Below are 27,331 nucleotides of genomic sequence, written 5' to 3'. Positions count from 1 at the left end.
GCTGTAATGAGTAGCAAACATGAAGACAATGACTATTCTGGTTGTGAATTCTAGCAATAGAACCAAGAATGTCTGGGGAACTTCTAAACTTGTGGTTGGTTTCAAAAGTAGGGATGGCCTTAAGGAGACCTGAACACTGCACTTGCATCTTAAGCATCCCATCTTATTTGCCACAACTGACTTACATATAAAAACGTAAGCCTCTGCTTGGGCCAGGAGCACAGACACTGTTTGCCTAGCATGTGCGAGGTCCTGGGTTCAATACCTAGTGGTGCACAAAAAGGGGAAACAGATTTTTGAGGTTCTCAAGCTCAAGGCGAGAAAAAAACAAAACAGCAACAACAAAACCTTAGGTCAAGGAATACATTTTCATGAAGTTTATTAACATGTTGGTATGAATTTATTTACAAGTAGGAATAAGGGAGATACGAAAACCAAAAACTTACAAATAAAGTAGAGATGTTGATTTTAGAGTTTTTGTTGTTGTTTCTGTTTTCTTTTTTTAAAAATATTTATTTATTTATGTATGTATGTATGTATGTATTTATTTATTTATTTATTTATTATGTATACAATACAATATTCTGTCTGTGTGTATGCCTGTACGCCAGAAGAGAGCACCAGGCCTCATTACAGATGGTTGTGAGCCACCATGTGGTTGCTGGGAATTGAACTCAGGTCCTTTGGAAGAGCAGGCAATGCTCTTAACCGCTGAGCCATCTCTCCAGCCCTTGTTTCTGTTTTCTTATTAAGAAACAGTCTCATGCAGAGGCAGGCGGATCTCTGTGAGTTCGAGACCAGCCTGATCTACAAGAGCTAGTTCCAGGACAGGATCCAAAACCACAAAAAAAAAAAAAAGAAAAGAAACAGTCTCACTATATAGCCCTGACTGGTCTAGAACTCAATGCGTAGGCCTTGAACTCCCAGAAAGCAACCTGCGTTTGCCTCCCACGTGACTGTGACATAACTTATCTGAATATTAATAGCAGTATCGACATGACAGTATTCCAGACAACAGGCTGCACACAGAACAGTGATCCCACAAGGTAATATTGCCTAGTGAGGTCATTGATGGTGCTAGTCGGAGCAGGCACACCTATGAAGTTCATATAACAGACTGCATGCAGATACCTCCCTTAGCAAATTTAAAAACATACAATAACAGGATAATTAGAGGGAAATGGAAACATTTGGCTTGCCTATACTTAAGGGCATCAAGGGTTCATTTATCATTTAAAAGCAATAAAAAACAATGAAAACAGCCAGGCTGTGGTGGTGCACACCTTTAATCCCAGCACTCAGGAAGCAGAGGCAGGGGAATGTCTGTGTTTAAGGCCAGCCTGGTCAACAGAGAGAGTTCCAGGACAGGCACCAAAGCTAGACAGAAACCCTGTCTCAAAAAACAAAAAAATGAAGACATAGAAAAAAACCAAAAGAACCGCACCCCACTTCAGCCGCCCCAGCCCTGTTGTGAGGCCACCATAGGTAACTGTCCTCCACCCTGCCTCCTACCAGAGCTTGGCAGTGGGGTCCCTCTGCCTGGAGTACTCACAAATCCACCTTTGCCCACTCTTCAGGCCCCACTCAGGCACCTTTTCCAGTCCCATCCACAGCCCCATTCACCCTCCCTTCAACTATCAAGTTAGGGCTTCAGCCTGTGTAATTCACATCTGCTGGCTCGTTAGTCAAGTTACACAGAGCAGAAACCCTGCGTTCACGTCACTCACTACTGTACTTTACATATTTAGGACAATGCATGAATCTTAGAAGACATTCAAGAGTGTTTCAGTTTGCCATATTATAAAAATCTTTGTTAAACCCGGCGGTGGCGGCGTAAGCCTTTAAGCCCAGCACTCGGGAGGCAGAGGCAGGCGTTTCTCTGTGAGTTCGAAACCAGCCTGGTCTACAAAGCGAGTTTCAGGCCAGGCTCCAAAGCTATACAGAGAAACTCTGTCTCAAAAACCCAAAGCAGAAAAATCAAAAACAGGGGCTTGAGAGATGGCTCAGAGGTTAAGAGCATTGCCCGCTCTTCCAAAGGTCCTGAGTTCAATTCCTAGCAACCACATGGTGGCTCACAACCATCTGTAATGAGGTCTGGTGCCCTCTTCTGGCCTGCAGGCATACACACAGACAGAACATTGTATACATAATAAATAAATAAATAAATAAATAAATAAATAAATAAATATTTTTTAAAAAAAGAAAAATCAGCCGGGCGGTGGTGGCGCACGCCTTTAATCCCAGCACTCGGGAGGCAGAGGCAGGTGGATCTCTGTGAGTTTGAGACCAGCCTGGTCTACAAGGGTTAGTTCCAGGACAGGCTCCAAAAAAAAAAAAAACAAACCACAGAGAAACCGTGTCTCGAAAAACCAAAAAAAAAAAAAAAAAAAAAAAAGAAAGAAAAAGAAAAATCAAAAACCAAAACAAAATAAAATCTTTGCTAAATTTATTTATATTTTAAAAGTTTGTTATTTTTGTTGTTGTTACTGGTGATTTGGTTTTTGAGACAGGGTTTCTCTGTGTAGCCTTCCCTGGCTGTCCTAGAACTCACTATGTAGACCAGGCTGGCTGGAACCCATAGATCTGCCCACCCCTGCCTCCCGAGTGCTGGGATTAAATTCACAAACTGTTTTAAATGTACTCACAAGCTATCCGTAGAGAGGCTAAGTTTTATAGCAATAACTGATAAACAAATGAACTTACCCTTCCATCAGCATTGCAAGAGAACCCAGTATAAGAGTATGAAAGACATGATAAATGATTTCTGGCCTTTCTCCAATTCTCCCGTCTTCAAGAGTTACAATTTCTTTCTGGGATTTACCACTATATGAAGGAAATATGTTTTTAACAGTTTGGAAAAATATACATGGAAAATCAAAGATATATTATCATCTTTGAAGGCTATACCTAAAACTGAATTTCTTCTCCTTCTCTAAGATCCCTTATGCCTGAACTAGCAATGCTAGCCATGACACTCAGACTGCAGAGCTAAGGAACTATGCTTAACCATCATCCTGCTTCTGTTTGTTTGCTTGGTTTTTGTTGCTGTTTGGATGAAGGGCTTCACCATTAGCTCAGGCTGGACCTAGAACATATTCTGTAGCTAAGCTTGTCTCTACTCCAGGCAATCCTTTTGCTTTAGGCTATACAGAGTTGAGACTACAGGTCTTCAAGATACTTTTTTCTTTTATTATAGCGTTGGGGTCACCAAGCATAGGTCTTTATACGTTAAATAAGTGTTGTATTGTCTGCCTGTAAGGAAGCATGCACTCTACAAGCAGGGAAACTGACTGGGAACTAACTACTAGTAATTCTTATATGTATTTATGTTTGGTTTGCAACGGAGTTTCTGTAGTCTGACTAGCTCTGAATTTGGTATGTAGGCTAGGCTGGCCTTGAACTCAAAACCAGGCCCTTACTGCTCAAGTGCTGAAATTACAAACATACACAACCACCTTTCTAGCATAATAAACATATTAACACACATAATTATTAATAATGATGCTATTATAAATCAATATATTAATACATTCATATTAATGATAGAAAATAAATGTTAATAATTAACATGTCAATAATATTTGAAATTGTTAAATACATTTAATAATGTATTAAATATGGTTAACATACATACAGTTATTTTTATTTTGTTATTGTTTTGATTTTGCTTTTGTTTCTTTTTTTTTTAAAGATTTATTTATTTATTATGTATACAGTATTCTGTCTGCATGTATTCCTGCAGGCCAGAAGAGGGCACCAGACCTCATTACAGATGGCTGTGAACCACCACGTGGGTGCTGGGAATTGAACTCAGGACCTCTGGAATAGCAGTCAGTGTTCCTAACCTCTGAGCCACCTCTCCAGCTCCCTTGTTTCATTGTTTGAGACAGGTTCTCACTATGTGGCCTAGTGCAGGCTGCCCTTAAATTCACAATTCTCCTAGCTCAGCCTCCTGAGTGCTTGGATTATAGGCATGACCTATCACACTCAGAAAAATTGACAGCAATTATATAATTACATTGAAATTAAAGTACTAGTGTGATTTGTACTGTAATATCTATAAAAAATGTGCCGGGCGGTGGTGGCGCACGCCTTTAATCCCAGCACTCGGGAGGCAGAGGCAGGCGGATCTCTGTGAGTTCGAGACCAGCCTGGTCTACAGAGCTAGTTCCAGGACAGGCTCCAAAACCACAGAGAAACCCTGTCTCGAAAAAAAAAAAAAAACTAATATCTATAAAAAATGTTTCAATCCCCCAAGATAGGGTTATCCTGTATAGTCCTGGCTATCCTGGAACTTGCTTTGTAGATCAGGTTGGCCTCAAAATCATAGATCAGCCTACTTCAGCCTCCTAATTGCTAGGATTAAAGCCATGCACCATCATACCCAGTCAAATATATCATTTTTAATTCAATAAAAATTTTAGTAAATTAGTAAGTCTGCAAAATCTTAATCTATTACTTACATATTTGTTTATCCAAGCTGGATTCTAAATCTTCACTGAATAACGTTAACCTGAGCTTTTCTGATTAATTTATGACCAACGACAAAAGAGCAGAATCAGAGGCTCTAAACCCAACAGTGCTGAGATGGAGGTGGCACACACCTGCAGTTTTCAGTGATCTGGATGCTGAGTCAGGAGGGTTGCTGGGGGGATCTAAGCTCGGTGTCACCTGTGGCAGCATGGCAGACCCTTTCTCTTCCTTTCCTCCTCAAGAGTTGAACCCAAGCAGGCTAGCTAAGTGCTCTCCCATAGCACTGCACCCCAAGTCCCAAACCCAGTCTCCAACAAACAGCTGGGTCTGAGTACAACTTGGTGACAGAGCAGAAGCTCAATGTTCACAAGGCTCTGGGCTATCAAAGCCCAGCACCAGACCAACAGAGGCACAAACATCCATGCACTACTTAAAGTATTTAATATCTTTACAATTGAATATTATAAACACTTACTTCATCCTCCGAAAAATAACTTGTGTCATAGAAAGAAGACAAATAATTAACACTAAAATATAGAATGGTAATAGGGAAGATTGCGTCAGTCGTAAGAAGAAATCCTGAGACGGTGCCTGGAGAGACTCCTGACAGAGCAGCCAGTTCAGTGTGAAATTCCTACAAGAGACAAAATGTGTGCTGTTAGACTCACACGTGCTTTAAACACTGAACATAAAGGTATTTTAAAAATCCCAGTAAACGGAGACAAAACACATTTTCTAAAGCCACTCGTCGTTACAGCAAGGATGCAGTTATACATGAAGAGGAGATCTGGCTACTACAAAGCACCCGCCTTCATCTAAACTTTTCACAATCTAACACTGCTGCTTCTCCTACCAGAGTCACAGTTTGTAAACCAAAAACCACATTCCCAACAGCACAGTGTTCTGGGGTGGAGGTCAGAGGAACTCATTAGGTCATGGACTGATGGACTCATAATGGGACGGCATAATTGGGAGGTAGGAAAACTTTAAAAGATGGGGCCTTGCTGTGGAGATGCTCTTGTATAGTGTAAAGATTTGTCACTCGTACTGGTTTAATAAAACACTGACTGGCCAATAGCCAGGCAGGAAATATAGGCAGGGTGACAAGACTAAGAGAATTCTGGGAAGAGGAAAGGCAGAGATGCAGTCATCAGCCAGACACAAAGGAAGCAAGATGAGACTGCCTGAGAAAAGATAACAAGCCATTCAACTACATATAGACAAGAATTATGGGTTAATTTAAGCTGCAAGAGCTAGTTAACAATAAGCCTGAGCAATAGGCCAAGCAGCATAAGCCTCTATGTGTTTCTTTGGAACTGAACGGCTGTGGGACCATTAGGACAGAAGCTTCTGTCTACAGAGCCTTTCTGGAGAAAGTCAGTCCCCAGACGGATGCCTCTGAAGTACACATCTTGTCCCTGCCCCTTCCTTCTCTCTGCTTCCTAACCTCTTTCATTACAAGCTAGTCGCCATGGATCAGAAACAGTGAACCAAATGACCATCAACAGTCATGATCTATGAAACTGGAGCCAGTAAGATAGCTTGCTGGGTAAAGGCTCATGTTGTCAAGCCTGAAAACCTGAGTTCAGTCTCAGTCTCTCTCTCTCTCTCTCTCTCTCTCTCTCTCTCTCTCTCTCTCTCTCTCTCTCTCTCTCTCTCTCTCACACACACACACACACACACTTTTTATTTTTTTTTTTTGGTTTTCAGAGACAGGGTTTCTCTGCACCTTTGGACCCTGATTTCGAACTCACAGATATCTGACTGCTTCTGCCACCTGAGTGCTGGGATTAAAGACGTGCGCCACCATCACTCAGCATCACAATTTTTACCACTGGGCCACACTCCCAAGTAAGAGATGAAGTGCTGCTCAGAGTGCTCATGGTACACTTGAAGAGCTGGCTCAGCAGTTAACAGCACGAGCTGCTCTTCCGGAGGACTTGGGTTTGGTTGCCAGCACCCACATGACAGCTCAAAATCTGCTGTAATTCCAGTTCCAGGGGACCTAATGCCCTCTCCTCGGGCACCTGCATGTATATGGTGCACATACATGCACTAAGACTCACAACCATCTGTGGCTCCAGTTCCAGGGGATCCAGTACCTTCTGGGCACTTGTACACATGTGTTGCACATCATACATGCAGGCAAACACTCATTCATATAAAATAACAAAATTTTAAAAGTGTTCATGGGTAGGTTCAAGTGTTTATTTCAAAAATGACTTCACTTTAAAAAACAAGTTGAAGACCGAAAATGTGCCAAGCAGGAAAATAGCAGTAATAGATGCTACCAAAATATCTCATATTGGGGCTGAAGATGCTATTACTGTTGTCGTTTTACATCACGGTGTCATGTATCCCACAGCTTCATGAACACCAGTTCTCTATGTAGGGGAGGATGACCTTGAACACTCATTTGCCAGTTTCCATCTTACCAAGTAATACCAGGACTACAGGCATGTGCTACCACACACAGCTTACATGGTGCTGGGGAATGAACCCAGGGATGTGTACACCTGCAGTCCCAAAACTAAAATCAGAGACAGGTAACTCTGAGTTCGAGGCCAGACTGGTCTACAAAAAGCAACAGAACAGCCAGGGCACTCAGAGAGGGCGGGGTAGTCAATGGAAAAAAGAGCTCTCACTGTCCGTGCACCAGGCCATTAGTGTCTCCTCAAGGATCCTGTCTAGTGAATAAATACACATCAAACATTTCATTTGCTAACTGTGCTATATAGCATAACAAGAAATTCAATCTACAATCCTATTTAATCACACAAGTAACAAAGATTCCAACCTTTCTTAGAACATGAGACATGTGTAAGCAAACATCTGTTAGACAATACTATCAGGACATAAAGTAATTTCTTTCATTTTGTTTCATAAAGCAACAACTACTAGAAACACAACATTTAGTTGTTGGTTTCTTTTTTGTTTGTTTGTTTGTTTTGTTTTGTTTTTTTGTTTTATTGAGACAGGGTCTCTCTGTGTAGCTTTGGAGCCTGTTCTCGAACTTGCTCTGTAGACCAAGCTGGTCACAGAGATCCACCTGCCTCTGCCTCCCAAGTGCTAAGATGAAAGGGTGTGCACCACCACTGCCTGGCCTAACATTATTTTTTAATTAAAATTTAATTAAAAAATTTTTTAAAAAATTAAATTTTTAAAATAAAACCCAGTCAGCTTTGGTCTTATTATTATAAACCCAATGACTGTTATATGAAACAAATACTTCCCTGTCTCCCTCTGCCCTTTCCTCTTCTTTAGCAGTATTAGAAATCAAATGCAGGACCTCTCACATGCGAGGCAAATGCTTGATCACTAAGCAACATTCCAAGCCTGCTCCAGTGCTTTTTAAAGATAAACACATGCTGTATACACGTGGTTACTGGCTGCTTTAGTTTTGTTTCTGCAGTGTTGGAGATGAAACCTAGGGCTGTCTACCTGCCAGCACTCTACCCCTTTACTACCTCTCCAGCCACGTCGGCTAATTACTCTAAGTTTAGACTGTGCCATTAATCGTAACCAAAGGTAAGACTTGAAAATACTATGAGAGAGCTGGAGAGATTGGCTTGGTGGTTATTAGCACTCGAGGCTCTTGCAGAGGACCTAAGTTCAGTCTCAGTTCCTTTATCAGGTAGAGCTGAGACTCTCACAGCCACCTGTAACTCTAGCACCAGAGAATTTGGTCCCTTCATTCACCTGCACATACAAGCTGGCACACACATACATATGAATAAAAACAAAAGAGTCGGGCAATGGTGATGGATGCCTTTAATCCCAGCACTTGAGAGGCAGAGGCAGGCAGATCTCTGAATTCGAGACCAGCCTGGTCTACAGAATGAGTTCCAGGACAGCCAAGCCTACACAGAGGCCCCATAACCTGAGTCTGACTGCTGGGACTCCTGGTGGAAGAAAAGAACTAACTCTCTAGATGGGTGGTGGTAGTGGCACACACCTCTAATCCCAACATTCGGGAGGCAGAGGCAGGCGGATCTCTGCATGTTTGAGGCCAGCCTAGTCTGCAAGAGCTAGTTCCAGGACAGGCCAAAACAATAAAAAGAACTAACTCTCAAAACCTACCCTCTGATCCTGACATGTGCTGTGGCAAACTCATGTTTACACACATATACAACATATCCATATACAACAATGAAGATTGTTAAACAGAAATACTATAATGCTGTTAGAAGTTTAAGTGTATCTACTTTTTAGGAGACTAGAAATGTATTTATACTGTGTGTGAGGTATTCAAACCATGTGCCAAGCATGCTGACCATGAGTTTTACCTGCAGTGTTGGGTGTAGAACTAGGGCCCCGTGCATAACTAGGCCAATGCACTACCACCCCCCTCTAATCCAAAAATCAATGGCATGTCTCTTCTATAGAGCTAGGGCTATAGTTTTGGGGTAGGACATCGCCTATAATTTGCAAGACCCCGGAGACTATCCTTAATACCACAAAACCAAAACCAAAAAGTAATCTTCTACATAATATCCAAAACTATTTTCTAAGCGACATGTAACAAGGCACACACTCCCTCCATCAAGGGTTCTTTTTATTTTCTAGGTGCTACAGATTAGGTGAACTTGCAAATGTGAAACTTACTTAGTCACATTTAGTCCAAATTTTACTTCAAGAAATTTTAGCACATGCTCATTTTCTTTGTGTGGGACAAATGTCTAGAAGAGAGAGAATCAGGCAGTCAGGCATCGCGGACACGACACGCTACTCTCACAGAAAACATTACGTAAACAAAGAATGCTTCCCATGCCTAATGCTTTCTTCTTTTTTTATTTTTTGGTTTTTCGAGACAGGGTTTCTCCATCTAGCTCTGGCTATTGTAGAATATGCTCTGTAGACCAGGTTGGCCTCAAACTCAAGAGATCTGCCTGTTTCTGCCTCCCGAGTGTTAAGATTAAAGGCATGCACCACCACCATCCAGATATGTCTATGCTTTTAATATACTTATTTTCAGTTACTAATGATAGAAAACACAGCCTGATTAAAAGAAAGGTGAATTAAATAGCACAAATGTCTACTATGAACATTTACTGTATGCTTAGGCAAAAATGAAATGGCATATTTAGAGGATGAAAATAACAACCTAGGAAAGCTAATTCAAATAATCCCTGCTCCTGAAGAAATTTTTGTTGATTCATTTGATTTTTGACACAGTCTGATGTAGAGGACACTAGCCTCAAACTCCTTGTATCACTGAAGATATTTTTGTATGTACTCTATTCCTTTGTTAGATTATCATTGTCATTAAAGCTGGCCTAATATATTTCTCTACTCAAATTAATCTAGAAATAAATCTAAGTTCCTTACCTTCATTATCAAATTCAAGGTCAGCGGCAGAGTACATACCAAATAAAACTTAAACACTTTGATTACTTTAGCCACAAAAGTTCCTTTTTTCCCATTCAGCTACAAAAGAAAAAACATTACATGAACAAAGGAGTTGTAAAATTAATGATCTAAAATGAGACTACTTTTTAAAAACAGCAATGTTGATTACCTGAAGGCACTTAATTAGCATTAACGCGCCTACTAAACTCAACAAAGGAGACACCAATAAAGCTGGATTCTCAAACTGTAGTAAATACCCAAGGAAAAGGGAAAATATGTAGATTTTATACACCTCGTAAATCTGTTGGAACAAAATAAAATAGAAGAGAATAAAATGAATTTTAAAAATCATAATTCTAAGCAAATGCTCAGTTATACTTTAAGGTAATGCCAGGAAATGTTCAATCTGTAGGTTTTGGTTTCTAGACAGAGTTCCTGGCTGTGGGAACTCACTCTGTAGACCAGGCTGGCCTTGAACTCACTGAGATTCACCTGCCTCTGTCTCCCAAGTGCCAGGACAAAGGCGTGCATTACCACCACCCAGTTTCAATCTGCATTTTTACCGTTGTAGTTGATAATGAATTTACCAATTTCTTCTCAGCATCCTATGGGAAAAGTAAAGAGCTCTAAACTCACAAGTGAGAGCTAAAGAACCTGTGGGTTGGTTTTTCTGCTATCACGTCAGCTCTGTGTAGGGGAGGGGCATCACCATCAGCAAACATGGATGGCTATGCAGGAGGATTATGAGGAAAAGCCAGCTTCAACTATATGGCACCTGTTGGTGATGGCAGCACATGGTTTTAATCCCAGCACTCGGGAGACCAATCTCTGCGAGTTCGAGGCCAGCCTAGTCTACAGAGAAAGTTCCAAGATAGCCAGGGCTAAGTAGAAAAACCCTATCTGGAAAAAAACAAAAGAAAACAAAACATAACTTAAAAAAGTAATAATAAATAAATCTGAAAAGAGGTTTTTTTTTTGTGGTTTTTCGAGACAGGGTTTCTCTGTGGTTTTGGAGTCTGTCCTGGAACTAGCTCTTGTAGACCAGGCTGGTCTCGAACTCACAGAGATCCGCCTGCCTCTGCCTCCCGAGTGCTGGGATTAAAGGCGTGCGCCACCACCGCCCGGCTTAAGAGATTTCACTGTTAACAAGTCACGATACCCTCGGAGACGCTAGCATGCCTCAGTATAATAGTCTTCTGGTGTTGGTAATGTGCAATTCTTGGTTAATTCCATACAAGTGTGTGCAGGAACAGAGGAGCCCTCAGCTGCGTAGCCCACTTCTCCCTTCTAGATGAAGCTCTGGCAATAGGACAGCTTCAGGGAAAGTGCAGAGCTGGAAGATGTTCGCCCTCTTCCTGCTTCTTGTTGGCTTGCACTTTCTCCAAACCTTACCTAAGACAGTCAATTCTTGATCCCAACAGAACAGTTCTTCCTGCTCAAGCTGAGAAGACAGGTGTAATTTCCAAACTTGGTCATGTGCTCCATCCCTCTTGCTTCCAGTGGTCGCTACTTCCATAATACCGTAGGGCCCCTATTACCAACACCCTTTCAACTGACCAATGAAGACAACAACTTTGCTCTTGATTAATGACTGTTCTGGAAGGTGGAAAGGGTTGAGGGTTCTGGTGTGACAACTAAACTGGGTCCTCCGCACGGTAAGCACAGGGCGCTGCCACTCAACTTGGCACACAGTCCTGGCTATTAAATCTTTACATTAGGTTCTTTCTGTTAAATTAATTTAAATCGTGATGCTCATCAGAGTTCTGAACAGCTGAGAATAAGGGACGGAGATATAGAAAAGGTTTTGAGAGACAATGCTGTAGAGTCACTAGTTTTTGCATTTAAATTCCTCATTTGAAAATGTCACACTACCTTGTCACTTTGTTCCTCTGAGAAGATGTCCAGCAGCAGGAGGGAGACTGCTTGAAGAAACAAGACATAGTGACTGTACTCCCACACCATCATGAAAGTGTACGTTGAGGCGCTCATCAACAGGTAGCAAAACCTCTAGAGAAAAGTCAGATAAAATCAGTAGATTACACTGTAAACCCAGCACCTGAAGCTACAAATCACAATGCCAGCCAGCGGTGGGGTGCAGGTTCTAATCCCAGCCCTTGGGACACAGAGGCAAGTGGATATCTATGAGTTCAAGATCGGTCTGACATAGCCAGTTCTAGGACACATCCAGGGCTATGTAGAGAGCGCCTGTCTTATCTTCACAACACGCAGATGTCAGCGCATCAGCACCCGTCCTCCAGCACTATATTACACAGGGGTAGAACAATGGGGCGGGTGGTGAGCTGTTGTTAATACAGAAGCTTCTTTTGTCCTAGACTAATATTTTTATTTTCATCTGTGCTGGTTATTTTCTTAAAGACTATCAGGAGTTGGGGATGCCTGGCCAAGACTCTGCTCCTAACCAAGTTTGGCCTGTTTTCCTCCAATGCTCTACTCATCAGCCATGTAGACCTGGACACTAAAAATGAGCCATGTTTGGGACTGTGCTTCCCCATCTCAGTTCTTGGAAGCAGACTAAGAAGACCCAAGGCCAGCCTGGGTTATAAGTCTGAACACATCCTATTCTTCCTTTTAGCAGGACAAGCAGCCCAAACACAGCACTTTACAGTTTAACTTTTATACCTTGCATGTTTCACCTTCATGTAAACAACATGAACTCATTTCATATCTGTCAGAGCAATTTCCCATAGTTCTGTGTTTCCTTCTGGTACTAGGGATGACACTCAAGTGTGAATACTCAAGTATTCTACCATGGAGCTGTGTGTAGCATGACTGCCCAGAGACTCTGCAGGTCTGACAACCCAAGTGATACCCAGGACCCGATAGGTAGACGGAAAGAACACAGGTGGCAGCAGCCTCAGGCATCTTACTCATTTCTCTCCTCCTCCTCCCCTCATACGCCCCTCCTACTTATTCTCTGCCTGTCCCTCTCCTGCCTAGCTATTGGCCATTCAGCTTTTTATTAGACCAATCAGCTGCCTTAGGCAGGCAAGGTGAAACACATCTTTATATAAACACACATCCTTACATCATAAAACAAATGTAACACATCTTTACACAGTTAAATATCCTGCAACAAACATAAACAAATGTAGCACATTTTTGCCAAATTAAAATAATATTCCACAACAGCCATCATTGTAAATGAACCTAGAGTAAAAAGAATATTACCTTTCAGTTTCCTATTGTGTTTTCCTTCTTTTTGTTTTGTTTGTTTGTTTTTCGATTTCTCTGTGTAATAGTCCTGGCTATCCTGTGTAGGGTTAAGCCAGCCTCTTTAGGGGGCGGGTTTGCCTCGGGCGAATGTATACTGATAAATCCGGTGCATGGAGGCTGCTCGGCCCTTTTCCTGCTTCCTATGCTAAGCGGGAACCTCGGTTCTGTAAGTTTATTTAACCATTAAAGCTGTATATATTCTTTACTATCTGCCTACATTTATTTACGCCGATACAATCCTGGAACTAGCTTTGTATGCCAGGCTGGCCTTGAACTCACAAAGATCCACCTGATTGTGTCCGCAGAGTGCTGGGATTAAAGGCATGCACCACCACCACCACCGGATATGTTTACTTCTTGTTTACTTAAAGAACAAATGGAAGCCGGGCAGTGGTGGCACACGCCTTTAATCCCAGCACTCAGGAGGCAGAGGCAGGCGGATCTCTGCGAGTTCGAGACCAGCCTGGTCTACAAGAGCTAGTTCCAGGACAGGCTCCAAAACCACAGAGAAACCCTGTCTCGAAAAACAAAAACAAAAACAAAACAAAAAAAAAAAAAGAACAAATGGAGATTTAAAATAGAGGAAGGAATCCAATTGATTCCTCTCATTGCTTTTTGTTTGGTTATGGTGCTGAGGTAGAACCTCCAGCCCTTGCACATGCTCGCCTCTGTGGACCCACACTCCTGCCCTTATTCTTGCCCTGTATTCCGGACAGTCAGGTTTATTATTAGTAGACTTGTTTGGTCTCTCTGATGTCAAGACAGGCAGGTTGCCAAAGGGCTGCTACATTCCAGTCAACTGTGATGTAATTAGCTGCCTCTGCAGACACGCGTCTTTTTTTTTTTTCTGAGACAGGGTTTCTCTGTAGCTTTGGAGCCTGTCCTGAAACTCACTTTGTAGACCAGGCTGGCCTCATACTCACAGAGATCCTCCTGCCTCTGCCTCCCGAGTGCTGGGATTAAAGGTGTGCGCCACCATCACCCGGCTTGCAGACATGCATCTTACTAAAGTTATTCTGTAGCTAATCTATTGGCATCATTCAATTGCCAATAGGGTTATGGCAATAACAGTAACAAAAAATTAAGATCTAAATGATCTGAGATGGATGTTTCCTTCCACTTTGACTAGCCTACGACATCGCAGGCAGGGAAGACAGGCAGACAGGAAACACTGCCATCCTCCGTCACCATTGCATCTTCAGGATCGTTTCTTTAGGTCTGTGTGACTAAAGGACATGCATGTCCCTGAAGTAAGAAAAACGGTAAAAACAATACTCGGCTAGATTAACCTCCAAAATGAGATATTCTTCATGTATTGTCACATAACCACACTAAAAGAAATACAACATCTGTCTTCCTAAAATTATTTGGCTGCCATCAGATTATAGGAAAAACATGGTGACACGACTACCCAGCTACATGTTACTTAATGACATGCCTCACTGAACATACACTCCTAATATGACTGACTTTAAAATTATGCACCATAATTTAGCATGGTTTTGAATAATTGTACTACTACATGAAGGCAGGTGGATTAAGTACTCAAGGCCTAGTCTCAGCTACATAATGAGCTTAAAGCCAGCCTGAATGACAAGAGATTATGTCTCCAAAAACAAAACAAAACAAACAAAAAACCAAACATGAGCCACATTTGCAAAACATCAGAATTAGTTGTGATGTAGAAAACAGATGTGTGTCTTACCTCTGCGTAAGTGTTTAGATTCCTTTTTAAATAGCCTGTAAGTGCAGCAACTTGGCACGCAAAATATGGTAGAGCCCAGTTTTCTCTTAGAGGAATGGAGTATTCAATTCTTGTTGTATCTACCCTAAAACAAACCAGAGGACACGGAAGTGAGGCTGCACGCGTGACACTACGCTTCTCTCTTTATTTCAGTCCTTGTTATTTTATGCACATGCACACGGGTGTTCTGCCTGCATGTATGTCTGTGTACCATGTGCATGCCTGGTGCTCCTGGATGCCAGAAGAGGGCACCAGACTCCTGGAACTAGAGCTATAGACAGTCGTGAGCTGCCACTCGGGTGCTAGGAATTGAACCTGGGTCCTCTGAAGATGAGCCAGAGCTCTTAACTGATGAGCCATGGTGATTCACAGCAGCAATACCAGTATTTGGAAGGCAGAGGGTTGCTGCAAGCTTGGAGCTAGCCTGTTCTATATATCAAGTTCCATGCTAGACAAAGAAATATAGCAAGACCCTGTCTCAAAAGTATTAAAAATAGAAAATGAAAAAGTGACAGAAATCAGATTAGTTCCATGCTTATGAAGTTGTAATCAGCTTTTTGTTACCTAATATAAAGAGTATAAAATAGTAAAAATTCAGGACCAGTAAGTGAGAGGCTCAATAGGCCAACGTGCTTCCAACAAACAACCCCTGAGATCCACGTGGAGGGGAACTAGCCCTGAAAGGTCACCATTGCCCTACACACACACACACACCCCGGCATGCAGCTCAGACTCACAGAGCTTTTAGAGCATGACCTGAGAACAACCCTCAGTCCTGTAAAACAGAGGATGTGAAGATACTTTACACAAATATTTCAAGTTTTTAGAGAAGATGTAAATAGACTTTACCAACTTAGAGCATGAACATCATTGGGCATTAAGTCGTGAAAATTAAAACTACACTCTGCTTCCTGGCCATGACTGAGACACACACACCCAAGGCAACAGATCCAGCAAATCTTGGCCCCAAATCTCCAAAAGCATACTCAAGTAAGGTCTACAAGGAAAATGCAGTAGTTCACAGGTCAGCAAAAGCAGCCTTCTGAGAAGTCAGGCTAAGGGCCTTTCCGAGGATCCTGCAGACTCTGGGCTCTTACTATCATAATAGTGCCTCAAGTCTCCAGGCATCCTCAAAGGCACTGGAGCCCTTCAGATAGAGAAACTCTGAGGAGACAGCCCCTAGAAGCAGAACGCATTACTCCCTCAAGGGAACTACACCACTCCCCAAACTCCCCCAGCAGAAGGGAACATCTTACAATGAGAACCAAGTGGTCCCCTCAAGCAAAATGTCAACAAAGACTTCTCCTTAAGGGAGCACCTTTCAGAACCAAAACTGAAGACAGTGAGAAAACAAGCCTGCTTAATTGTGAGTACCCGTCCCCTTCCCTCACCTGCACTGACAGTTCAGGTCAATTCCTGGGATGCTGGGTCTCTAGTCTTTCTAGTACAACCATGCTGAAAACTAAATTCCCTTCTTGCCGCTCATGAAAAACATAGGAATAATAAGCTACCATGAGATATTACTGTAGCTATAGGACCTGCGATGCCACAAGCTCTCAGCCCCGCACACCCTCGTGCACATGCAGTGGCTTACATTAGGACCAACTACAGGGCTCTGTGCAGAGCACTTCCTAGCAGGCACAAGGCCCGGGTTTACCCAAACAAAAGCTAAAGGGAAACAAAGCTAGGGAAAGCTCCTTTGCTTAAAATAGCTTATGCTGTGACTTCCAGATGAGATGGGAAGCTGGTGCCCCACGTGTGAGCTGGTGAAAGAGAAAGCCAGAAAAATCTACAAAGGAAGCAGAGGATACCTGAAGGGAGCAGAGAAAAAGGCAGGAACAAAAAATAAACTGAACACAGCTTTAGCTGTGCAGCTCCCGTGAGAGAAGAGCCAGCAGCTGCTTTCAGAAGAGTTTGTTTTTTCCTTGCAGAGTGTGGTACTGAGGATTGATCCTTCAAGAATAAGTTCATCAGGGGGCTGGGGAAAGATTACTCTTGCAGAGGACCCAGGTTCAATTCTCAAAACGCACATAGCAGACTTGTGGTGGTCTGTAACTACAGTCCAGGGCATCCAACGCCTCCTTCTGGTCCCTGTGGGTACCAGGAATACATATATGATGCACAGGCATACACACAGGCAAAACCCATATACGTAAAAATAAATATTTCTAAAAAGAAACTCATCAGTAAGATGCCCATCCCCCTAGCTACTATGAATGCTTACCTAGCATGCCCCGGAACCTGGGTTCACTCTCCAGCCTCACATGGGACACGTCTGCCTTTCCAGTACTGGAGAAGATCGTGCATCTGATACCACACCAGGTACAAAGCAAGCTGAGACCAGCCTGGCCAACACAGCAAGATTCTGTCTCAAAAACAAAAACTACCAGGAAACTGGCTCAGTGGGAGAATCCCTACCTCGCATGTAAAAAACTATATGCTGTTCCTCAACAGCAAAAAGATTAAAAGGTTTTTCAGGCTTCTTACCAAAATGCCATGATACATAGTTAATGCTCAAATAAAAAGAGTATTAATTTTATCAAACATTGCAGCCTCTATACTGGTATTAATGGTGCCTGCCTTCTGGCGTTAATGCTGTCATCTTCCATAGTACATTATCAGAGTGATGCTATTCTGTCTCCAAGGTTCGGTTATAAAAAGACACCTATTAGCCAGGGGTGGGGGTGGGAGGGGTGTGCCGCACCCCTTTAATCCCAGCACTCAGGAGGCAGAGGCAGGCAGATCTCTGGGAGTTCAAGGCCAGCTTGGTCTACAAAGCTAGTTTCAAGACAGCTAAGGGCTATTACAAAGAGAAACTGTGTCTCAAAAAACCAAACAAACAAACAAAAAAACTAACAACAACAACAACAAAAAGACATCTATCAATGACATTCTTTCAGTCTCTTGGATTATTTTACTGTAAATAGCATTTTTTTTTTTTGAGACAGGGTCTCTCTGTGTAGCAGCTCTGGCTGTCCTGGAACTCTGGCCACAAACTCACAGAAATCCACCTGCCTCTGCCTCCCCAGTCTTGGTATTAAAGCTGTGCACCATTACACCAGGCTGGGATTAAGTTTTTTTGAGTCAGACAAGGAGGACCTAAAACTCAGCTAGGTACACGCCACGGTGTACACGGGGTTACAGGACAATCTGCAGGAATCTGTTCTCTTGGATGGACCACCATATGGTCCCTGGGATCAAACTCGGTCATCAGGCTGAACACACACTCACTGAGTGCTCACAGAATTCACCTTCTCTTTGCTTCCATCTGGCTGTGGCCCAGTGAATCCTACCCACCTTTGAATCTCTTTAATGTCACCACTTCTGTCGCTAGAGAACCCTTTCTGCTTTGTTTTACCCTCATGTGTATATGGGTGTGCATATACCTGTGTGTGTTGTCAAGTGTACGGGAGCACATGTGTAACCACGTATAAAGAGTCCTGATGTTGACTCAGTACCCGTCCGCGATTGTGCTCCATCTAACTCGCTGAGGTAGGGTCTTATGATCACCAGAGAGCTTGCCAACATGACAAGACTGGCTAACTAACTGGCTCCAGGGAGACTTCTGAGAGCTGGAATCACAGGCAGGCCCACGTCCACCCAGCATCTAACAGGCTCTGGGAACACAAACTAGTTCCCACACTTGTACAGCAACTGCTTTAACCACTGAACCAGCTTCCCAGACCTGTTTTTTTTCTCTTTTTTTTTTTTTGAGACACAATTTCTCTGTGAAACAGTCCTGGCTGTCTTCCTGCGCCTCCAAGTGCTGGGATTAAAGGTGTGTGCCACCACTGCCAGGCTCCCAGACCTGCTTTATCAGTGATCACATCTAGATTAGGCCCTGAGGAGAATCTACCTAAACTGCGCAGTATAGCACAACAATCAATAGGCTTTGCAGATCATAGCTGTGAATTGTAAGGATGGGAATATTTCTGGAACAAAATTTTGTAGTATCAATAAGAAAGCCTTTCATACCTATTAATTAGGAACCACGCAACAGTAAGCATCCCTGCGAGCCATGTGCCACTCATAAGCCAACTTGTGACAAATAAAGCTGTCACATATATTCCTTGTAATCCAAAGACAATGCCAATGTAGAAATATACTGGTTCAATCATCTCCTAAAGGCAAAGAGAGAGGGGATGAGACAGAGGATGACGTTAAACAACTCAAGGATACACAACTGTGTGAGAAAACGGACAATAAAGTGAAAAAGAGGGGGGCTGGAAAGATAGCCCAGTGGTTAAGACGGTTTTTCTTCTTGCAGAGGACCTCAGTTCCGTTTCAGAGTCCACAACGTGACTCACAACCACCTGTGCCTTCTAGAGCAGTGGTTCTCAGCCTTACTAATGCTGAATGAAATCCTTAACACAGCTCTTCGTGCTGTGGTGACCCCCAACCAGAAAATAAATTTGCTGCTACTTCATAGCTGTAATTTTGCTACTGTTATAAATTATAATGTAAGTATCTGATATGCAACCCCCAAAGGGGTGGAGGTCCACAGTTGAACACCGATGTGATCTGAAGACACCAGGCAGGCACGCATGTGCTGCATGCACTACAGATGTGCAAGCAGAACACTCTCACACAGGAACTACATCCAGAGTAGAGGGCACTACCTACATGGCTCCCCGTTGCGCGGTAGAGAACACTGGCAATGAGCTCCGGGTACAGAGACAGCTGCTGCACCGCGTTGATCGTCCTCAGGGAGACGGTCTTGTTGTTGTGCGTCAGCTCGTAAACACCTAAACACAGAGTTCTCTCTGACCACGGCTCGGCACGGCATTCATCAGTCACCACGATTAACACGGAAAGAAAGACACTCAAGTGCAACACAGGTGCCTCATTTCCCCAACATTCTTATCATGTACATAAAAGCATAACCTACATCCTAAGACAAATTCCCTTCCTAAAGCTCTTATTCTCTATTTTAGAACAATGTTACTACAATTTTAAGTGTAGGTGTCCATACCTCTTTCAAACGTCGGCGCCTTTAACATGTCTTTGTAATAGGAGTAATAAATAGCACTGTCACCCTGAAACGTGATTTCTCGTTCAAGTTCCTACAATGAAACAGGATTGAGATGTCAGTGTTAAATGTCAGCTGTACTCTTTTTTCCCCCTCATCTTCTTGTGTTTGGCTGTTTGTCTCCTTCATATTTTAAATTGACATAACAAGGATTTACCGTTTTATTCCAGGAGATATTTGAATTTTCCTTAATTACCATATTACTAAGATTCAATATCTCAACAGTCTGGCAATCATTTTGGTGAAAACATGGTTTCAAATGAATCACAACTGGTCCATTATGTTTTATATATAAGGAAATTCTAGAAGGAAAGCCCAAAGAATATCCTTAAAACAGCAATAGTAGTAAAAGGTAATAATGATAAACTCTTGTCAGGATTTAAAATAAAGCCAGGCACAGTTCTAGCACTCAGGAAGATGAGGCAGGAGAATCAAGTTTGAGACTAGCTTGAGCTACACAGTGAATTCCTGGCCAGCCTGAGCTACTTGGTGTGACACTGTATAAAAAGTATGAAATGACTTTAAAAACAAAAAGCCCAAAATAAGAAGATAAATTAATGCAGAAAGCAGTGTTTTCTGTGACTATATATAACCTTAAGTACAATAAGAATGAGGCCTTAACAGGTACATTTGAGGAACCACGGATTCTCAATCAGTGTTTTCTGTAAATAAGCGAAATTCCCAACTCTAAGAGGCTGGACATGCAGCTCCGTGTAGAGGGCTTGCAGGTCCTGGTTCAATCTTCACATCAGAAAGAAAAGAAGCCTAAGGTTTAAGTATAAAGAACCCAAAAAAGTAGCAATTAAGAACATAACGGGGTTGGGAAGATGGCTTGGCTATTAAAGCGCTAGCTGCTCAAGCAAGAGGACCAGAGTTCAGATCCCCAAACCCACGTAACTGCGAATTGGGCCCACCTTGGATGTTCAGCCACAGAAGGCAGAGATGGGACCTTCGGAGCAAGCTTAGCCAGCCATATTGGCTAGCTTTGGGTTTCAGAGACCCTACCTCAAAGGACATTGTGGAAGGCAGATGAAGGTTCCTCCACAGACACACATGTGCATCTACATGATGTGTGATATTTGGAAAAAATGGAAAAGAAAAAAAAATGTAATAGTGGGGGCTTGAGAGGTGGCTCAGCAGTTAAGAGGACCCAGGTTGGATTCCCAGCACCCCAATGGTGGCTCACAGCCATCTGTACTGGGATCTGATGCCCTCTTCTGGCATGCAGGCAGAGCACTCACAAAAAGACACACCAAACCACAAGGGTAAAGGCCAGGTGTGGTTGCTACCCCTTTAGCTCCAGTGCTCTAGAAGCTGAGGCAGGCGGAGCTCTGCTGATGCGAGCTTGCTCTGTTAGCAAGTTCCAGGCTAACCAGAAAATACACAGCGAGACCCAATCTCAAACAAACAAGCACCATCAGAATGCTTTATATTCTTCAATGCTAAGTCAGCTTTTGTTCTGCCATAACCTTATTTCCTCCTGTACTGGGGCCAAACCCTAGGCCTGGCATTAGCTAGTCAAGAGCTTTAAACCCTGCACTACAATCGCAGGCCTGATCAGATCACCTCTTAACATCGAGCTGTGTTCACACATAACACAGTTAAGTAGGGATACTTCAAAATCTGAATTATTTTTTTCAAGATAGGGTTTCTCTGTGTAGCCCTGAACGTCCTGGAACTCGCTCTGGAGACCATTTTGGCCTCAAAATCACAGAGCTCTGCCTTCCTCTGCTGGGAGTGCTGGGGTTAAAGGCGTGTGCCACCACACTCAGCTCCAAAATCTGCATTTCAATTGTTCCAAAGGCTAAAACTTGTGTGTGTGGACATGCTGGTGCAAGTGGAAAATACTGTACCCTGACTCTGCGTAAGAACAGCAAAAAGGCTAGCACACAGAAATGTAAAAATACCCTAGACTACATGTATAAAACTATATAATACATGAATTTTGTGCTTAGGCTTGGAACCCCTCCCCAAGACATCAGATTATACATATATAAATACTGCAAAATTTTAAAAAATTGAAATAAAAAATACCCATATATAACAGTCAAGCTTGTAGTCTTGTTAGATTACAGAGATATTTCAGATGGATAGCTATTCTTCAAACCTTTCAAAGACTAATTGAATATGGCATTTAAAATATTTTAAGAACTTAGAACTTGTCATAACAATGAGATTCATTTGCTCCTGGCAGCACCAATCTACTTCAAGAGGAAGATGGGCATGAAAGAGGCTCCTTATAGAGTTTGTTAGCTATTTGGGCAAGAAATTGCTCTTTCCTGGACTGCTTGATGGTATGTTGTATAAACTGGACATGCAGAACCCAGAGAAAATGTAAAGTTGCCTAAAGAAGGTGAGACAGTCCTTCAAGGGTTCCTGTTTCATGAAAGAGTCTGCAAGACATTCTGCAGGAAACGGAAGAAAGTAACTGACAAACTGCCAATATAGGTGGAACTATCTTTCAAATTTCCTGCTTCATGGAAAAGTCTGATGGATACTATGGGCCTGTAGGCTGAAGATGGATGCCTCAATGTTACAGAAGAATTATGGGCGACTATCTAGATAGCAAGACATCTCTGTCAATTTTTGAGTTTTTGGAAGTTGTTTACAATGGACTTCCTGTTAACTTAGATAATATTATTTCCTTCTGGTGCTGAAGAATAGATAGTTATAATTTTCCTTAGTTATGATAAGAGATAAAGTGGATATAAGTATTGTAACTGTAATTCTTACTTGACACCTGTTTTGTATTATGTAACTTTACTATGTTAAAGTTAAAACCTTTTAATTTCAACAGAAAAGGGGAAATGGTGTGGGAAGTCCTTCTGTATATGTGTTGCTTTTAATGGTTAATGAATAAAGAAGTTGCTTTCAGCCAATGGCTTAACAGAATATAGCCAGGCTGGAAAAGATATAGAGAGAGAGTAGGCAGAGTCAGGGAGAAACCATGGAGCCGCCAGAGGAGAAAGACATGAGCTGTCAGCCGGAACCTTGCCAGTAGGGCCACAAGCCTCATGGTAAAATATAAAATAATAAAAATGGGTTAACTTAAGATATAAGAGCTAGTTGGCAATATGCTTAAGTGATTGGCCAAGCAGTGATTTAAATAATAGAGTGTCTGTGTGATTATTTTGAGTCAGGGCAGTTGGAAAATGAACTAGCAGACTCTGTTAACACCCAAGCCCCTATAAGCAGTTTTCCAAAGCTCTAACTTCTTACAGTTTCACTGAGTGTTACTTAAAGAGTCCTGGGATCAGCAAGATGGCTCAAGATCGCTTGCTACCAAACCTGATAACCTGAGTTTGATTCCCAGAAGAACCATGTTGGGAGGAGAAAGTTGTCCTCTAATTGCCCTGAACAAACACATGTAAGATTATAAGATAAACAAATAAATACAAATAAAACATTTAAGTGTTTGGAGCTCAAGTCTGTAATCCTAGCACTTAAAAGGTCAAACAGGAAAATTGAGAGTTCAAGGTCACTTGGGCTACACAACAAGACTGCCTTTAAATAAATGTAAAAATACAAATATTAAGTAGTGTGCAGTTATGTTTTGAAAAGAACTTGAGGGGCTGGAGAGATGGCTCAGAGGTTAAGAGCATTGCCTGCTCTTCCAAAGGCCGAGTTCAATTCCCAGCAACCACATGGTGGCTCACAACCATCTGTAATGAGGTCTGGTGCCCTCTTCTGGCCTGCAGGCATACACACAGACAGAATATTGTATACATAATAAATAAATAAATAAACAAACATTTTTTTAAAAAAAGAATTTGATTAAATAAATGGTCTCGTGAGTTTCTTTATTGTAAAATTTTTCCACTTCCACATCTGTTTTCTACTGTGAATCTCCAAGATAAAATGTTTTCCAGGTCAATTAACCTCTCTCCCATTTAGAAACTGCTGGAGTCTGGATGTTAGTGTCCCCTGACAGGGCTCAATTTTGTATGTTGAAATGTAATCCCCAGTATTAAGAAGTATTTGAAAGAGGGTATTTGGAAGGTGGGTATGTCATGAGGACACAGCTTTCATGAGCACGGTTAGTGCCCTTATGAAAGAGGCCCCAGAGTTCCCTAATCCCTCTGCCACAGGATGAAGAAGCATGTCTGAGCTGGGCCTGGTGGCACACACCTCTAACCCAGCACTCTGGAGGCAGAAGCCGGTCAAACTGTGATGTCCTGGCCAGCCAGTGTTACATAATGAGACTCTGTCTTAGAAAGCAAGAGAGGAGGGGAGGGCAGATAGGTAGGTAGGTAGGTAGACAGACAGACAGACATCCCGACAGACAGCATCTGCTTGTGACTTATGTTGGCCTTCAAACCCAATTTGTATATTTTGTTTTCGCAGCCCAAATATACTGACACACCTAAATGAATTTCTCTTACAATTATTTTTTGAGGCCAGATGGTGGTGGTGCACACCTTTTAACCCTAGCACTCAGGAGGCAGAGGCAACTGGATCTCCGTGAGTTCTGGAGGCCAGTCTGGTCTACAAAGCAAGTTCCAGTAGAGCCAGGACTACACAAAGAAACCCCGTCTCAAAAACCAAAGATTCTTTAGGGGGATGGAAGATTTGTTTGCAGCTGGGTGTGGAAGCTCACGTTTCAAACTCCAGCCACTGCAAGTGTGAGGACAGACTAGTTTATACACAGTGAGTTTCCCGGACTAGCCTAATCAACAGAGTGAGAACAAGACTTTGTCTCAACAACAAAGGAACGACAGAACCAGATTTGTTTCCTTCCAAGATTTCTAAGGTGAAATTCTAATCATCATATTTTAAATTAACTCTGCTATGAAACACAGAAAGGCCTTATTAACTATCTGGGTGTGTTGGCACACTCCTTAACCCCAGCACTCAGAAGGCAGAGGCAGATATCTCTCAGTTTGAAGCCAACCTGGTCTACAGAGATGGCTCCAGGACAGCAAGGGCTACTCAGAAAAATTCTGTCTTGAAATAAATAAATAATAAAAAGTTTACTAAAGGTAGACTGATTCTAAAGTGGGTTCCACAGTTGTGCAGAAGCTCTCAATGTCACCATCCCTATCTGTACGCACTACATGATTCCATGTTCTTCAGAACACGGCTGCATCTTCACTCCAGTGTCCTAAGTCCTGCCTACAACAGTGACCAGGTCCTACACACTGCAGACGGCCAGCCTGAAGAACTGAGAGGAAGACCACCTTCTGATGGTTCCTGGGTGACTTTCCTATACTTGGCATGGAAAGCTATAATGATATTCTTTTCTTTTCTTTTCCTTTCTTTCTTTCTGTCTTTCTTTCTTTCTTTCTTTCTTTCTTTCTTTCTTTCTTTCGACAAGGTCTTGCTGTTCTGGAACTTAATGTGTATATTTGGCTTCCCTTGAAATGGCCAGCTTTGATCCAGATGTTGAAGGAAAAAGTACAGGCTGCTGTGCTAACCTGACCAACACACAGATGTGAGGAGTAACTACTCAGATCCATTCTCTACACAAAGAGGGTCTGAGAGTGCTTGGTCAGCGTGACTGCCTGCTCAGAATCAATGAGCAAGAGCAGCACCGCGAGCACAGAACTCTGAGAAGCCCACAGTCAGGTGAGCTCTGAGAGCAGCTTTATTCAAAGGCCCAACGGTGAAATTTCAAATATAACTATAGAGACTGAGGATTCTGTGAAATACACATAATTTAAAACCCCAAACATTAACCACGAGGCAACAACATCTTAACACTGTTAGTGGAGTCACTTAGATGATGCAGTGGATCAAGGCACCTGTCATACTGCACACATACACACAATAAATTAATAAATGCAATTTAAAATTTAAAAATAACATTTTAAAATGTAAATCCTGTTGTACCTGATAATCACCTTCAGCCTTCCCCAAAACTGCAATTATATAATATAATCCCAAAATTAAACATGTGTAACTACATAATCTAAACATTAAAGTATTTTAATGCTGAAATTCACATTTCTGAAATATGAGCTAAACTCCTTAGAGGCTGACCAAAACCACCAGACTTTACTGCAAGTCCTCAGAGAGATTCAGCTTGGTCTGACCATGGCTCTCCAGAGTAGCTCTGATCTGTTCCCGGTCTCTTAGCTACTATAAACGAACACAACTATCAGAGTGGGCACCTGGAATCTTAGCCTTACATGCTACCTACATCAGCACCACGAATGTGCCTGATGTCCTTGGTACCAGCTCGATATGAGCCAGTGTCTTCCATCGAAAAGGAGTTAACATTGCGCTGACCATTCTGTCACCACTTCTCTTGGATTCCAATCTCAAGCCTCCCTTGTTGGCTACTGCCCACAACCCACGTCCACACAAGCCCCAACTGCCCTGCAATTGGATCCACCTGTCTGTCTTCAGTATGCTGACTCCTGCAGCCAGTTCTCATACACTTGAACCAGATTCTCCTAACAGCCCCAGATAAATTAATTGTACAAGGAGAGCATCCTAATAATTTCTACTTTATTAGATTTTATTTGAGACAGGGTCTATGAAAGCCTGGTCCGCCTGGAACTAGCTATGTAGATCAAGTTAGCCTAGAACTCAAGCAATCTGCCTACCTCTGTCTCCCCAGTGCTAGGATTAATGACATTAACCAACATGCCCAGCTTACTATATATTTTAAGGCTGATACTGTAACTGTGTCTCAAAAGAGCTTTTATAACATTATGCTAATACCTATGAATAAGATGGTATGTGCCCTACCTACCAAATAATATATATAACCTGACAAACACATTATTCAAAATAAGTATGAAAATGCTTTTCATATGCTCAAAATTCTTCTTACCTGCCTGTTGGAAAACCAGAATTTCCGCTCGTGGTACGCTGATAAGTAGAAAACATGCATCACACCACTGACAACGGCCGCGATACAGCCAATAAGCACCTTGGCAAAGCGCTGAAAAGACAAATCTGAGGAAGAGGAACCGGAGTGACTTGTGGTCTGAAGGCAAAGTGATTAAAACAGCATGCTAACTCAATGGTTTCTCCCCAAAACACATAACCCCAGTCTAAGCATGAGAAAACATTAAACTCAATAGAGGTCCATCCTATAGGCCACCTGACCGGGACTCCTCCAACTGAGAACTCAGTCACATAAGACAAAGAGTCAGAACATCTGAATAAAGTACAGGCTTTACTTAAGGGTAGCACCTCAGTATTCATCACCTGTAACAAACGTACCGCACTAATTAAAATGCTAACGAGGGAAGAGGTACCAGAGGCTGGGGGCCAGCAGGAAGGGTCAGTGGGGAAATGTACCAGCCACCAATCACGATGACCTGAGTTCAATCCTTGGTACCAACATGGTGGAAGGCAAGAACTAATTCCCTACAGTTGTCCTCTGATCTCCATTTGTGCTCATATGCCGAAACACACACAGACAGAAAAAAAGTAATTTTTTATTTATTAATTTTGGGGGGGGGGGTGATTTTCAAGCTAGGACTTCTCTGTGTAGCTTTGGAGCTTGTCCTGGAATTTGCTCTGTAGACCAGGATGACCTCGAATTCACA

General features: G+C 42.4%; 1 protein-coding gene across 4 annotated transcripts in view; it reads right to left on the bottom strand.

Annotated features, from left to right (window-relative positions):
* Dpy19l4 (dpy-19 like 4) overlaps window positions 1-27,331 on the bottom strand; it is a 59,778-nt gene that overhangs the window by 20,626 nt on the left and 11,821 nt on the right. For all 4 annotated transcript variants that reach the window (XR_012910072.1, XR_012910073.1, XM_075966975.1 and 1 more), the window contains exons 3-13: window positions 26,608-26,732; window positions 19,773-19,863; window positions 19,424-19,545; window positions 18,776-18,921; window positions 14,762-14,885; window positions 11,695-11,829; window positions 9,992-10,123; window positions 9,802-9,900; window positions 9,079-9,152; window positions 4,949-5,107; window positions 2,704-2,823 (exon numbers count right to left, since the gene is read on the bottom strand). Coding sequence is in view for 2 of the 4 variants with exons in the window: in XM_075966975.1 (XP_075823090.1) it covers window positions 2,704-2,823; window positions 4,949-5,107; window positions 9,079-9,152; window positions 9,802-9,900; window positions 9,992-10,123; window positions 11,695-11,829; window positions 14,762-14,885; window positions 18,776-18,921; window positions 19,424-19,545; window positions 19,773-19,863; window positions 26,608-26,732 (1,327 nt within the window). In the remaining 2 variants the exon portion in view is untranslated. The remainder of the gene's footprint in view (window positions 1-2,703; window positions 2,824-4,948; window positions 5,108-9,078; window positions 9,153-9,801; window positions 9,901-9,991; window positions 10,124-11,694; window positions 11,830-14,761; window positions 14,886-18,775; window positions 18,922-19,423; window positions 19,546-19,772; window positions 19,864-26,607; window positions 26,733-27,331) is intronic.

Source organism: Microtus pennsylvanicus, chromosome 3 (genome assembly GCF_037038515.1).
Source record: "Microtus pennsylvanicus isolate mMicPen1 chromosome 3, mMicPen1.hap1, whole genome shotgun sequence".
In the NCBI taxonomy this organism is placed as follows: domain Eukaryota; kingdom Metazoa; phylum Chordata; class Mammalia; order Rodentia; family Cricetidae; genus Microtus; species Microtus pennsylvanicus.
Note: the sequence above shows the minus strand (reverse complement) of the source record. Positions and strands in the feature narration are given on the sequence as shown.